At 38.6% G+C, this 15651-nt stretch overlaps 1 protein-coding gene across 4 annotated transcripts; it reads right to left on the reverse strand.

The window, feature by feature from the left end:
• Nucleotides 1–314: 314 nt before the first annotated feature.
• Nucleotides 315–6264, reverse strand: LOC113358246 (vacuolar sorting protein 3-like). Of its 4 annotated transcripts, none has more exons than XM_026601784.1 (15): nt 4973–6263; nt 4524–4799; nt 4035–4231; nt 3727–3868; nt 3244–3501; nt 3072–3144; nt 2607–2655; nt 2127–2415; nt 1931–1986; nt 1729–1797; nt 1512–1623; nt 1334–1423; nt 971–1141; nt 723–841; nt 315–511 (listed from the first exon to the last, which is right to left on the reverse strand). In XM_026601784.1, exons 1-14 carry the CDS (start codon nt 6140–6142, stop codon nt 749–751), a joined length of 3045 nt encoding a protein of 1014 aa, XP_026457569.1. In that variant the 5' UTR covers nt 6143–6263; the 3' UTR covers nt 315–511; nt 723–748. The 4 variants fall into 4 exon arrangements, with proteins under 4 accessions (XP_026457569.1, XP_026457570.1, XP_026457568.1 ...); XM_026601785.1 differs by having other exon boundaries at nt 718–841; XM_026601783.1 differs by having other exon boundaries at nt 462–841.
• Between the last annotated feature and the right edge of the window lie 9387 nt (nt 6265–15651).

The following is a 15651-nucleotide window of genomic DNA, read 5'->3' on the forward strand; positions in this document are numbered from 1 at the left end:
AGATGACCTAGTTCAAGTTTGCACAATTCTTAAGATAAGGGAAAATACCACCCATGTTTGGGTTAATTGATGATATTCTGGATGAACGTCGGTACATTACTGTAATATACCGGACTAAGATGAATAATTGATTTGAATTCACGATTATGTCATAGAAACTTGGGTTCATAATTAACTCAGGTTCCTTGCAAGAAACTTGGGTATTCCAAATAAATAGCTAGACTGAAAATCTTGAAAATAAAGTCACTGTAAACTGAGAAATCATACCCTATTTTTGATATGAGTACAATAAAACACAATCCTTGGTTTTACTCAATCTTACTCAATCATCATCTTTTCAAAGAATAACCGAAGAAACTCCTCATCATCCATAGTATTCCATACAACCATGGATGCTTACGTTGATTTTTATTCTCTTCAATCTTAATTTTATCTTTCACTATGCCATTACCCATTAATTATTTCACTGATTGGAGGTACCCCGGTATAACATTAGGACGTCCAGTGTCAACTGTTAGAAATACATTAGCATATGTATGAACCTAACACGAAAATTTTCTACTTACATTCTATTGATGTTTTATACATTAGCAGTTTTATCCTTGCACCCTCTGAATGCCACAAATATGGTACAAAAAATGATGAATAAAATGGGTGCTTCAAGGAGTAGGGGGGCAAATGGAGTTTTAAGAAAAAATATGAAGAAGAAAGTTGGACCTTACGTGGCTGCCAATAGCCACCACAGCTGCTAACGATTGACTAGCCAACCTGGTTTGAAGATGAGATCTTGCTTGAAGTTACGGCCAGATACAGATGTGGATTCACCCTGACGACGATAACACTGAACCAAGAGCAGGTGTGGCAGATAGGAAGATCATAAACGAAATGAGTAACGTTTATGATTACTATTATGTCTAATAATGCACAATCACAAGGAGCACCAAAGGACAACAGGTCAAAGATTACCAACCTTGTAGCAAACGATAGAATCATCAGGGTACATGGCAAAGAGCTTAGTACCCAGGCGTGCATGGCAAGAATCGCAAGAGCTTTCATCGTTAATCTGTATGTTTCTTGATCTCTCCTCTTGTCTAGCTAAGCTGCTATCAATGGTTAACGCACGGGATAGACTATGTACAATCTACAATGGGAAACTGAAGTAAGATAATAATGTCAAAATTGTTAAGAAATGTCTGATCATTCAAGCATTGCTTGCCAATTAAGTAATCACGTAATGGTTTAAACATTGATTGGAGATGATTCTTCTCTAGTCAAGGATGAACCTCCAATGCATTACGAAAAATATAAAATAAAATAAAAACAAAAAACCTACCTGACTTTGAAGGTGGTGATGAACTCGGGCTCTCATCATTCTTATTAGTGTGTCGGAGGCAAGCTGGAGAGGCATATCAGGAGATAATGTCTGCAACAAGAGATAGTTAAGCTCACCAGAGATTTTTCACACAGAGATTGTGAGAGAGAAGAGATGATATTCGATAACAATATAATACCGTTAGAACTTGCCGAGGATCCAAAGATTCTCCATGATTATGCAGAAGACGAACTGCAGCATTAAACATTGGTTCCTTTCCATTTTGTGGATCCAAGTACATATCAAGCAACCTGCAGTAAACCATAAACCAACAAAATTAGAAAAAGAACTCCAATATTGAGGCTTATATTCCCATGAATAAAAGAAAAAACTATACTGGACAAAAAATAACTTACTGCATATAGGCATCTGGTCTTCCAATCTCAGCACAATATCGCTCTGCTGCTTCACTGTCCTCCAGCTTCCTAAAATAAGTCAAGTAACAGATATTTCAGAACTCAAATAAGCTATAACTGCACTTTTAGTGTAACTTGATGTTCCTCAAGTTCCTTATCTAAATAGAATGATCAAAAGTATCGCAGTTGCTTTTAAACTTACAAAGCCAAGATTTTGAGAACTAGTGTCTCTTGCCCTAGTTTCCTGTAAAGAATAGCCTGATATAAAAAGCCAAAGACTATATTAGGGACACAAAAAAAACAAGTGACCCTAGGATTACTGAAACTGACGTATACAGGTACCAAATTGAATTCATAGAGAAAACATGTTAAGAGAGAAAGACAGAAACTCAGACAACCTTTTCCAACCACAATTCTGATTCTTCAATTAAGTCAAGGACTTCTTCTGGATCATACAAGTCTGAGGACTCCAAAAACAACTGTAATCTTTCTCTCAGAGCTTGAATATAGATGGTTCGACTTTCGACTTCTGAAATTTGCATTGCTTCTGACCTTTTAGCAGCAGGGTTCTGAGACTCATTTTCAACTTTAACAGCTTCTAGAGTTGACTTAGCAAGAGAGACTGAGTACATTGTATGGAAATGTGTATCATCAGAGTCCTGCTCCTCAATCAACCATTGGAGATATCTGCGCAGATAAGGCTATATGGTGATGCCAGAAAAACAGTAACAAACAAAAATAGAAAGAAGGAAAGAAAGAAAAACTTTAACAAGAGCACAAGACAATATCTTAAGCAACCGAGAAGAAACTACAGACGTAGGAATACCTAGAAAAACAGCTTAGTACTTCACACTAAGAGATAATAAGAAAACACTTACCTCTGAAGTATTTCAACCTTCTTCAAAGCACTTGCTTCAATTACTCTTTCTACATTTACAAGCATAAAAGTATTGTGTCAAGTTTTAACTTAATTTTACATGCAATACAGTAAAGAAATACAATATCCCCAAGCACTTCCTTCATTAATTGCATAAGGTTATGCTGCAAACCGTACCAGATGAAATCAAATTTAATGAACCAGCTGAACAATAACATAAATCGAGTCTACACAACTTCATTACGAAGTCAAGCTCCACAAGCTGTACTGCTCGTCAGCCCAACAAACAAACAAAAGAAAAACACAAACATGCCAGTACAGCGAATATATGATGGTTACTAGGACGCCTAGTGCATGAGATGGATTACTTAATAGACTGACTAAGAACATAAAAAGGGAAAAGTAGAAACCAACTAGCATCTTAACTGTTTAAGCATTCAAAAGTCTTTTGAAACCAACAAATTACCTGGAGAAAGCTGATCGGTTCTCGTGTCTGATGTTAGAATGATTACCGCAAGCTCCTGGTCTATGTCTGCAATCTAATTACAAATACAACAATGCTCATTACTATTTATGAAAGCATGAACACTTCAAATGCCTACAAAAATCATATAATTTATGGAAGAAGTTGTACACACCCATCCAAGATGTTGCAAAACCATATCTTGATCAGATGATGACTTCAGAAGCTTTGATGCTTCGACTGCAGCAGTCTCCTGGCCGGAGATCAAGTTTAGACCGTTCTCCATTGAAGGGGCTTTCCATAGGCCAGATGAATAATTTCGTGCCAAAATACGCCAGATCGTTAAGGCCTTTGAGCTCATTCCTTTACTTGAGTAGAGAAAAGCAAGCGTCCTTAAATGCCCAGACTCATCTAGTAAAGTGTCTAACTCCTCCTGCACGGCCCATGCAAGTTGCAGGGTCATCCTTCAAGCAGGCTTCTGAGAACAACACTTTGCTTTGCAATAAATAGTAAGAACAGCATTCTGTTTTTTATGATCATTCACATGATGCATGGTCTTGAGTTCTATAATCACTAAGTTTCACAGTAAGACTAACCAAGACCATGTATGCCTATAAAGTAAACCTAGTATTGAAACAAAATAACAAATGGATCATACCACAACACAACTGTTCTCAGAAGATGCCAGATTTTCCATTTCATCTACATGATTAAGGGCTCTATAGAGATACATCAGAAGTGTGTCAACTCCCTCCCTTATAGCAGGAGTCAATTCCTTCTCGCGGCATACACGTAGATACCTAAGACAACCATATAAAACATAAGTGAGACAAAGATGTAATCACAAGCAACCACTAATATGTACATGATAAGTACAACTTCGAAGCATTTTCGATCTGCCTATATATGATACACAGATAAGTATATGAACGGCTATTATGTTTCTTTCTAAAACAAGGAAGTGACCTGATAAGGTTTTGGATAGCTGACTCCAACAAATCAGCTCTACTAGGTGGATTTACAAGAAAATCTTCATTAGTTGCAGTCTCTACACCTGCTTTTCTCAGAAATGTAGCTCTTTGGATAGCCATCAACCCTTCATCTACGACATCTTCAAGAGGTATAGGAGGAGGATGCAAGCCCCAGTATCGGTTCCTCGGAATCTGATTCATACAAGTCTGATTTAATTTTCAATATTAAGGAAGTATGATGCGCGATAAGAATACCACTACACAACGAGTTGGCATTTTATGCATCAAGAATCTTATATTTAGGAATTTTGTGGTCTTAAACATGGGACTGTATCAAGAGGAATATAGGAATTTTGTGCTCTTAAACATGGGACTTTATCAAGAGGAATACATTTGTAAAGTTGTCACTACTGTCGAAATTCTCTGCAAATTATAAACCATATCAAGCAGCAAGAAAGACAGTGAAAATTAATAAAATAATTACCATGTGGGACCAGCGACTCAGATCCCGCGTAATAAATGGAAATACTTCTGATGGTTCCATTGTTTCAGACTGCAAGAAATGATCCACGGCTTCCTCAAAATGCAAATCAAATAGCAATACAAACCCCACTTGAGCATGGACAAAGGAAAGCATTTCTTTTGTCATTTCACCTTCGCACTTGAGTTCTTCCACCAAAGCAATGGCTTCCTTAAAGTTCTTTTTCCTCAGTAAGTCTTTAACCTGCTCTGCAACTGATAGTTTCCTAAAGCAGATGACCTGTAGAAATGAATATGAACTTCTTATAGAATAAACAGAATAACAAACTAAACATTTGCCTAATCAATAAAGTGATCCAAGAAATATGCAATGCTAGATAAAATGTTGCAAAGTGTTAACAGTTTGACATTCTAGTTTTTCCAAGTAGTGTACAGTATGAATTTTAGCATTACCTTAGAAGATGTCGCAACGACAACAAGTTCTCCATTTCCACCGTCCTCGCTTTCCACAATGCATGAACCAACTTCTTGTGCCGCAAAATTAATGGACTGAATACAAAGACTTGTTTTCTTATGATACAAATCCATCCTTCCATCTTTAACAACAATCAAATAAGAAGATACATTCACAATCGAATCAGGAGCACGGCGGAAAACCAAACTTCCACCAACTGGTTCCCCATTAGCATTAACAATAATACCCACATTGTCAACTAACAAAAGAGCCTCATGATGTTTCCCAAGTGTTTTCAAATATGGGCTACAAGACGGATCAGGAAGTGAAAACAACATTACATTTTGCCCCGTAATCGCAGAAAAGAGTGTATAACCGTTAGCAGTGCCAACAACAATAGAATCATCTAACCATACCATAGTTTTAACCCCCTCAACACCTTGAATTTCTTTCAGAACAACAGTATCAATAACTCCCTCATATGGTAATAAAAGTTCAACTAAAACTATCTTCTTTCCTATAGCAACAGAAACTAAACAATTATTACCACTAGCTTCCTTTTGTAATTGAGAAGAAAAATCTCTTGATTTAGTCCCCTTTTCCCTGCTGATTCCTCCCCCTAATTTCTTCAGAAACCTCGAACTAGAAGTAGAATTCACTAAATCACTTTCTCCAAAAATATTTAAACTTGAAGAAGAAGAACTAGTAGTACCAGATACATTACCAGCACTATGTAATCTACGAGTAAAGAAAGTGACTCCTCTGGGAAAACTCAATCTTTTGGGAGGTTGAAGTAACAAAGAATCTAATAAAAACAAACACCCATCTGAAAGTACTAAAATTCTATCAATCTCCACAAAAACATGCATTAACTCTACTGGTGAATCAGTAACTGATATAAATCTTGAGAATGTAAGGGTGTGATTTTCAGGTTTGAGATCCGAACCATTTTCTTTTTCAGGAGAAGATGAATTACCTAAGAAAAGTAAGATTATTGATCCATAATCAGTTCCGATATAAATTAGGGTTTGAGTATTTGATACTGATGATATAGCTAAGGATTTGAATGATTTAAGCGATGATGATGAAGTTTTTGATGGATCAAATTCTGCGACAGTTTCTACGACAATCCGATCCTTGGGTTCTAATTTCGCCATCAAAATTCTCATAAATTAATTAAACATCATGGAATGAATGAGTAATTAAGTTTGAGTTTCTTCCGTCGCCGGGAAGTAGTGGAGTTTACTAGGGCACACAACTTTGAAGTTTTGTTGGGTTTTGGCTTTTGCTCATTACGATCTAACCGCTTGTTGGCGGCTGGCTAGTAAGAACAGTCCTTTTTACGGTGGCACCAGTAATTCAATTGAGGGCATACCCAGCTGGTTTACTCCAAGAGGTCAAGCTAACTTTTGACTGCAAATTACTACAGCACACACTAAAACAAGGGGAAAAAACGGTTTAGTCCAAAAACGCCTCTAAGAGCAACTGGAGTGGTGCGATCAAAACCAAAAATCAAAGACCAGAAAAAAAACGACCAAATTTGAGTTTAGTCTGTGGTGTTACACTAGGATGGAAGAGTAAATTTGGTCAGGATCACATATAATGTTCGCCCCATCACAAGGATCACATATAATGTCCGCCCCATTTGGTCAGGATCACATATAATGTCTGCCCCATCACAAGGATCACATATAATGTCCGCCCCATCACAAGGATCACTTTATACGTTCGCCCCATCACATGATCACTTTATACGTTCGCCCCATCACAGGATCACTTTATGCGTTCGCTCGACTATATTTGGGTTTGGTCTTGGTCCCAGACCAAATATAGTCTGGGATTTGGTTTTGGTCCAGCTTTTACTCGATAGTCTGTCCCGCTGTGTCTCGTTTCTTGACCAAATATATAGGTTTGATCGTCCATTGTGGATGCTCTAAAAGAACGGTTTAGTCCACCCAGATCCGATTAGGAACAGATTAGTCCATAATTAATTTGAAAATGTATAAAGACTTTCTTCTCCTTTGCACGCTTTTCATAATGCACACGTGGGGCGAAAGAAAAACCGCATATAACTGACGCAATGAATATAGGGGTGCCACGTTCACCACTTCCACAAATATAATAACGGAAAATATTTTCCTTTTCCTTAACGAGAGAAAAATAAAAACTATGAAAAAAATAAAAAACTGAAGAAACCGTCTCTAAAATCTTTAACTTAACTGTGAAGACACAAAAACAAAATCCTAAAATCTTCATAATCAAACATCTAAGTGATTGCAGTACCGGTAACATCATGTTGAGTGGAAAAAAGGTAGTTACAAAGAGAAAAGCAGAAGAAATAGGGGAAGATTCAACATCAACTGAAGAAGAAACTTCATCAATTGCAGTAGACGAAGTTCGAAAATCAACAGGACCAAAAACGAGATCAAAATCAGCAGTAAAAGTTTCAACATCAATTTCAGTACCAGAAACTTCAAAAACATCACCACCTAAGAAGAAATCAAAGAAAACAAATCCTTCAAAGACAACAGCAGCTTCAAAATCTGTTAAAAGAGCAAAAGGTAACAATTAATGTTCAGTTTTGTCTGTTTTTAAGCAATTTTTTTTTTCCAGATTTGTTGTTGGTATGTACAGACTAGTACACCAACATGTTTTTGTAGTGATTCATGTGCAGTTTTGTCTATTTTTTATCAATTTTTTTTTTCAGATTTGTTGTTGGTGTGTACATACTAGTACACCAACATGTTGTTCTAGTGATCCATGTTCAGTTTTGTCTATTTTTTATCAATTTTTTTTCAGATTTATTGTTGGTGTGTACCGACTAGTACACCAACATGCTATTGTAGTGATTCTTGTCCAGTTTTGTCTGTTTTTTAGCAAATTTTTTTCAGATTTGTTGTTGGTGTGTACAAACTAGTACACCAACATGCTGTTTGTAGTGATTCATGTCCAGTTTTGTATTTTTTTAGCAATTTTCTTCTTCAGATTTCTTGTTGGTGTGTACATACTAGTACACCAACATGTTGTTGCAGTGATTCATGTCATCTTCTGTCTGTTTTTTAGCAAAAAAAAAATTCAGATTTGTTGTTGGTGTGTACAGATTTGTACACCAACATGATGTTCCAGTGATTCATGTCATGTTATGTGAGTTTGTGAGTGGTTTTTATGGTATTTGTTGTTGGTTTGTACATATCTGTACATAAAGGATAACATGTTCTTGTTTTATCAGATTCATGGCCTATTGTTGCGTGATAATAACAAGATCTGCCAGATTTTCATTAAGTCATTTCATTTGGTAATTGTTTTTTTACTTAGTGTACATACTCCCAGTTTGTACATACTCTCAGTGCTAAGTCATTCAGTTTAGAGGACCACTTGAGCATTATCTCTTAAAGAATGCAGATGAGCAAGTAACATATTCATTTTCAGTCGGAAATGTTTCATTTATCTCTTACAGAATGCAGATGAGTAATGATCTATTTATAGGACCACTTAAGTATGTTGTTGACCACTTACCCATTGACCACTTAAGGATGATGTTGCAGTGATTCTATTGTAGTGATTCATGGCATGTTGTGTGTGTTTTAAAGATGTTTCTGTAGGAATGTACAGGTTTTTACACCATCATGGTGTTATAGTGATATATGGCTTGTTATATGGGAATTAATGTTGCTCTTGTTATATTTCTGTAGCAGTGTACTGGTGTTTACGGGTGAAAATTATTTCTGCTGGTTTTGGTAATTTTGAGGTGTGTGTGGATGAGAAATGAATCTAAACCCTAAACAAATGCACTGCACGGGAGTGATTTCTGATTTGAGAGATCAATCTGTACAATTCTGGCCTAAACCAAGAAATGGTCGTTCCAGACTTGCTTCGGTCACAAAGTGAAGGAGATGGGGTTGATCTTAGAGAGGGAAGCGAAGAAGGTGTTGAGATTGTGAATGTGTTGGTTGTTTATGACTTGTATCAGAATACCAAACTGGCTTGCAAGATGTAAGCAATCGGCTCTGTGTGTTTGAATACGAATTGTATCAATACTTGGTTTCTGTCCTTGTCTGTCTTGGAAATAAGGAGGAGAACCTATTTATACAAGTCATTGAGCCAAACCCACGTCTCTCGTGGGAAGTGGAGGAAGTGGAGTGATGGAGTAATGGAGTCGTGTAAGTGATTGTCACACGATCAGGTATAAGCCGACTCATCCCATCATCACTAACCGTCCATGTTTTCCTGACACGTTCTTGTGATGGCGCGTTGCACGCTGCACGCTGTAAACCGCCAGACCAATACCCCAGTATGTATCCTCCAACTTGTGACATGCTTGATGTCTCGATTGTGTGGATCGTGGGACCCACAGAAGGTAGCATACGGTGCTAGGTTAAATAACTAAGTTATTTAGGAAGTCGATATTCATGAAATATCGTGTGTATTCTATACATGTAACGCATCGAATATAATCAATGTGTATGAAGCATCGTTGTTTTAAGGCTTAATGGAGTAAGTCGTGGATTAAGCGTCTTAGAACAGATGCATGCTTAGTTATCTTCGAATGATAGTTTGGAGGTTGCACAGGCAAGCCCTCCCTTGGTCGATCACATGATGTGGTAGGGTGACGGATGGTAATCACAACGACACCTTATTGGCCATTTAACTCCTAGCCTGGGCTGCCTAACCAAGCTGGTAGAGTTGGACGGATGAGATGATATATGACGCTCATCTGCGACCGTTGATGAAGTTTTAGGGTTTTGAAGAGGTGAAAGCATCACTCTTCAGCTTGGTCGAAACCAAGCATGGGAGGTGTTCTTGGCAGGACCGACCGGGCAGGCGTGTAGACGGCTTGCCGTTGTGCATGTCCATACCTCACTGCATCATGAAGATGCGATCTAGGCCACTCAAGTTTACCGATAAAGAGGAGTGGCTGAGATCGATTTGCGACAGGAATCCTGTGCCGCAAAGGATTTCCAAAGGGGCGCGACATGCCATCTTCAGGGCGCACGAACCGAGGCGTCTGGTCCTGCCTTGCTCTGGTCGGTCGGACATAGAGGTAGACGGGCCCACGGTGATCATGTAGATACTCTCTGGACCTCCTTAGTCTATTCCTGCACCCTTCATCCAGGCTGGAGAAGATGGACGCTCGTGATCGATTTACGACACATGTAATATGTCGCAAACCCTAATTAGGGTTTTATATTGGTCGCGCGCATGCTACTTTGGCCGGACGAATTTGCATGCTATGCTCTTCATTTGGATTGGCCGACCACGTGGGACCCACATTGGGCCGGTGGTGAACATGGTGATACCTGACTGATGGCATAGGCCTGATCTAAGCCATCCAAACATGCTTGTAAAGTTGGATGGTCGTGATCAATCTGAGACCCTTAGTGGAATTTCCTGCGACCCTTTAAGCCTCACGCCGGCCCAACTTCAGGCAACCACACGTCATTCCGTGGCTAAGTCAGGGGAGGATCGATTATGCAGGTATGAAGGGGGCCCGTTGGTGTACACCACGGTACTTGTCCGACCGGACTTGGAACAATCTACGCCGTCCAACCGGGCCGGCGAAGTTGGACGGCCATGACTGCTTTTAAGTCTGGTTTGGCCGGCCCTTGTCGCGCGATCCTTTTTAGCTTCTCCACACCAGCCTGGACATCCAACTCTGGGATGGCGTTCGGTGGCCATTTGAAGGGCGTAGTATGTATTCGACCAGCCAGGGCACAACCGGGCCCGCTGGTGGTCATTGTGGTGATATCCTGCTCCTACTGAGTATCGTCTTGGCTATCGAATCATGCGGCCAACCTGCGTGTCCATGATTATTTCTGAGACTGGCATGGGCAGTCCAAATTATACTCAATCGGGCTAGTATAACACAACGAGAGGAATGCTCAATCGGGCTAGTATAACACACCGAGAGACTTTACTCAATCGGGCTAGTATAACACATCGAGAGAGATAGCATGTACGGGCATTTCGTGCATGCCTCACTATTGACACTCGGAGATTCGTGTTACCCTGTTAGGAGCAACACTCAGTCCTCATGCCGCATCAACAGTGAGGGTTCCCGGGAACAGCACAGGAAATACAAGGCTAATAAGGCATTAATTAACAATGCTATAAATCCACAGAAAATCGGGATTGTTGCTACATGCTCTGTTCTGGGTGTATTTAATTCACAGGGATTGTTGCCACATGCTCCATTCTGGGTGAATTAATAAAGTGAAGAAGTATTCATCACTCAAATGGCTTTATCCTTTACAGAATGTCAGCCTATTAAAATTCGGCTTTTACAATTTTAGCCTTAAACAAAAATCCACCATCAACAACTGGTTTGTACACCAGAAGTTTTGTGTGAGTAATATATATTATGCTTATCTTTTCTTATTCCCATTTTTCTATTTTTGTAGATACAAACAAACCTGATAGATCAGGTTTTCATGCAATCAATGATTTTGTAAACAAGCACCTTGAGGAGGATGAAGAAGTAAGAAATAAGAATCCTGATAAAGTCTGGTTCACTGACTTTTTTTTTTTTTTTTAGTTTTTGGTATGTAAGAGTAGTTTGGTTTTGAGTCATTGATTGTTCACTGAGTTTTAGTTAGAGAAACAAAAGGAGAGACCTTTTTGGCCTATGGTAGATGTCTTTGTTCACAAGAAAGCTGAAAAGAAAGAGGAGAAAAATCAGAAAAGAAATGAGATAAAAAGAGAGATGTGTGGTTCAAGAATCCAGACTCAATCTTGAAGATTGTGAACTAGTTCCTCCATGATAATTCAGGGGAGAATGTTTTCATTTTCAATACTGCCAAGAAGAAAAATATAGTGGAAGTAAAGAGTGTGCCAGAAGATTTGTTTTTAATTTTTGGATTAGATATGGTGGCATCAGAACCTGGTGAAGGAGGAACTACCAAAACTAGAGCTGAGATGACATTTGGTACATTGATAACCCGAATAATTCTGAAGGAACCAACTAAGTTGGGGGAACTAGATGTGGAGAATGAAATCTTGCGTATAATGAAGGGAAGAACAACGTTGGAAAAAGAGATTGAAATAAATGCTGAGGATTTGGTAGTGTTGTTTGGGATGTACTTGTGCATCACAGTTTTGTTTACCAGTGCAAACGGAAGCATGCTTAACAAGAGCAATTTTGCTCACTACTTTGAATCATTGGATAAAATGAATCATATACATAAATATCTAATGGATAACATTAGGAAACATATTCAGTCACCACTTAAAGTTAATGGTTGCATGGTATACCTGTTGGTAAGTTTACATGTGTACATTGTTTTACACCTGTGTTAAGTTGTACCAATTTAAGTGCTTTGGTTCATTGTATTTATTGGGTCCTATCACATTTCTAACTCTTTACTTGTTTGTTAATGTAGTATTTGTTTTCTGAACACAACAAAAGCATGACACCAAGAAATGAACAAGGTTTCTAAGGTGGGTAATAAGTGACATCAGTACATCAATCGAGAAAGACCTTAATGAAGCTATGAAAAAAGTAACTCGATAACTTTCTTATGATAGTGACTTCTTCCTACATGTGTACATTAATGTACACCTTGATAAGGTGTACAAACTGGTGATAAATTTTGAATTTTGTCTTGTGTACAACAATATACACCTGTAACACATGTGTAAAAAGATGTACATCTGTGATCCATATTGATACTTTGACATGTTTTCAGATGCAACCAGGATGGGTAAAGTCTTTCAGTGATGAAGAGCAACAGGTTTTGGATGAGTACAAAAAGAATAGGAAAGAAAATAGCACAAATGCACTGAAGGAAAAGCTTCACATAGCACTAATGCAAAGAGATGAAGTATATGAAGAGCTTTCTGACTTGCACGTTAAACATGAAAAGCTTCTTACCTGCATTGAAGAAAAAAGCCTAACAATTCATGCAGCTGATCTGAAGAATTTGCCAAATGATAAGGATCTTGTTGGTTTATGTGTTGACACCTTGCAAGAAATCATTTCATTTACAAAAGCATTAAAACTTGAGGATGAACGTGAACCTGAGGAGGAGGAGGAGGAGGGGGAAGGTGAGAAAGGTGGAAAAGTGGATGATAGTGATAATGATGAAAGTGATGATGATGAGAAGGAGGAAGGTGACAAAGGTGGTGATGTGGATGATAGTGATGATGAGGAGGAGGAGGAGGAGGGTGGCAAAGGTGGTGATGTGCATGATGATGATAATGAAAAAGAGGGTAGCAAAGGTAGTGATGAGGAGGATGAAGCTGAATCCAAAAAGAACGAAGTTCCGTATGAAACTCCTGAAAAGCCAAGGTATAACATCACTTTTATTAAATATGGCAGACATTTCTTTTTATATTCTTAATGTGTGGACATAGTTGTACACCAGTGTGTTATACCTTTTCTCAAAACTTGCATCTTTTATCACTCATTTATCAAAGACCAATGAGGAAAATGAAGAAAATGATATGGAGGATGCAAACGAATACGACAAAGGATTTGAGTCTGAAACTGCTGACAAGCCGAGATATGATGATCTCAGCTCGCATTTCTTTTCATTTTTTGTATATGTACATACTTTTACACCACTTTTATAATTCATAATTATATTTTTCAGCATTCGTCTGTCAAAGACAAATGAAGAAGAGGATGGCAAGGATGAAACAAGCCGAGGAGTTGAGTCTGAAACTGCTAACAAGCGGAGGTATGAAGAAAATGATCTCAGCTCAAATTTCTTTTCATTTTCTATATATGTGTACCAAGATGTACACCTTAGTGATTTATTTTGTGTGTGTACAATAGTGTACAACTTTGTACAACCTAACAAAATTGCATTTTTTTAGCACTTCTCTGCCAAAGACAAATGAAATCCCAGAAGATCAACAAGACCAGATGGACCTTGATAACCAGGATGTGATGGATACCACTCAAACTGCTGAAATTGATGAAGCTATGATAATTGCAGCTCAAGCCATATCTCAGCTGGACCCTAAAGGCATGTTGCCGGTTGAAGAAGATGTCCTTTTACTCACACAGGGAGAAGAGCCAGAAAAGGATCCTTATAAAATAATTGACGACCTTCTAGATAACTTGTCCGAAACTGTATTCGTAAAGCTTGAAAAGGTTGTTACAGAACATCACCAACTGAAGTGAAGGAAAGGATGGCAACCTTGATCTGCAGTGACTGTCCAAGCTTTTCATTATTGAGCCAAGAAGATCCAAAAGAAGAGTCGTCGCAAAAATCATTATCCAATGACGATGTACGAGAAAGGATCATTGCTGAAGCAGTGCAGTTTATCCAACAACATGAAAGTGAATTTTTTAGCAGTCAAAGTAGAAGAACAAAAGACACCAGTGAGAACAAGAGCAGGGAAAATGAGGGAAACAAAGATATTGATGACACAAGTGGCTGGAAAGTTGTCCAAGACACCACAAAACAGAGTTGCAAAGAAAAAGCTAGATCCCGAGTTCATTACCGAGGGTAAAACCAGAACAGGTAGGATAAAAGCGGATCAAAAAAGCAAGGGGATCAAAGCGGGACAAGAACCAGGCTATCATGCGCCACTAAAGAGAAAAGCATATGAGTATCATCCTCTTATTCTGTTGCCAGATGTTCGTCAATCCCAACTATATCAAGACATGAAACCAGGAGAGGAAAAAAAAGGATACAAATTTTTTCTAATTATCCAGGCCAGCAGAACTGAAAACATAGAATTGAAACACTAAACATATGATAGAAGAGGCATTAGCAAAATTAATAACCTAGAATCTTTCCAAACAAAATAACCTAGTATCATCCATCTGATAGACACATTTTTGTGTTTAATTTGATCTCAATACTATATATTGTTGGAACTCGAGTTTGTACTATTTTGGTGTTTTATGTGTTTGTAGGCACCTTTGGAAAAAAACATTTTTTGGAAAATTCGGCTCGAAAAGTTGGTAAAAGCTCCGGAGGACACGTGTTATTCGGACTCTCACCGTTGGATAAGGGGCACCTCAATTACTAAGGGGCACCCCAGGTCACCCCAAAAGGCAGTTGTTATTCGCACCCCAGTACAGGATTAGGGGGAGGTCATCTTCTCCATTTGAATTTTGTTTTTGGCGGGAAAATGGAGAACACTTCTACAGATTTTTGATCGAATTGTTGAACGTGTTCTAGGGAGATTCAATGGATGATTTTTGGTAGATAGTTGTGATATGGCTTATTAAACACACTGTGGGCGTTTGGTTCGACCAGAATTGGCTAGAATCAGCTAAACAATTCACGGGTTGAAAACATGGCAGTTCGTGTATATCACGGGTTTCACGTGATTTGGAGAAGATTCAACGTGTTTTGTGCGTGCATGGAAGACCCTCACAGCCTGTTGGAGCGTGAAGGAGTTAAATATGGTAATTTGGAGGCTTGAAAACGCGTGAGAATATGAAACGGGAAAGAAAATATTCCCAGAAATATTTTCTTTACTGCCGAGTTAAAGAGAATTATATGGAGTGAATGAGCGAGATTCGATGGGTCTGTTGGCTATAAATAGGTTGTTGTGGTTGAGTAGAAAGGGTGTCGAGAGTCTGGGGGGCTGAGGAGAGCCAGAGAAGAAGAAATTCGAGTTTTCCCAAACTCGGTTTCTGCTGCTGCTGCTGCTGATGAACATGAAGAACACGAAGAACGGACCTGCACCAGCAGTCGTTGTGCTACAGTAATAACGACTC

The sequence above is a fragment of the Papaver somniferum genome, chromosome 3, assembly GCF_003573695.1.
Source record: "Papaver somniferum cultivar HN1 chromosome 3, ASM357369v1, whole genome shotgun sequence".
NCBI classification, from domain to species: domain Eukaryota; kingdom Viridiplantae; phylum Streptophyta; class Magnoliopsida; order Ranunculales; family Papaveraceae; genus Papaver; species Papaver somniferum.

Coding starts and splice junctions, on each gene's coding strand:
- LOC113358246 (XM_026601784.1), bottom strand. CDS start 6,142: ATGAGAATTTTGATGGCGAAATTAGAACCCAAGGATCGGATTGTCGTA. Junction 3,502..3,726: donor CTGAGAACAGTTGTGTTGTG/GTATGATCCATT, acceptor TGGGCCGTGCAG/GAGGAGTTAGACACTTTACT. Junction 2,416..2,606: donor AAGGTTGAAATACTTCAGAG/GTAAGTGTTTTC, acceptor TTATCTGCGCAG/ATATCTCCAATGGTTGATTG.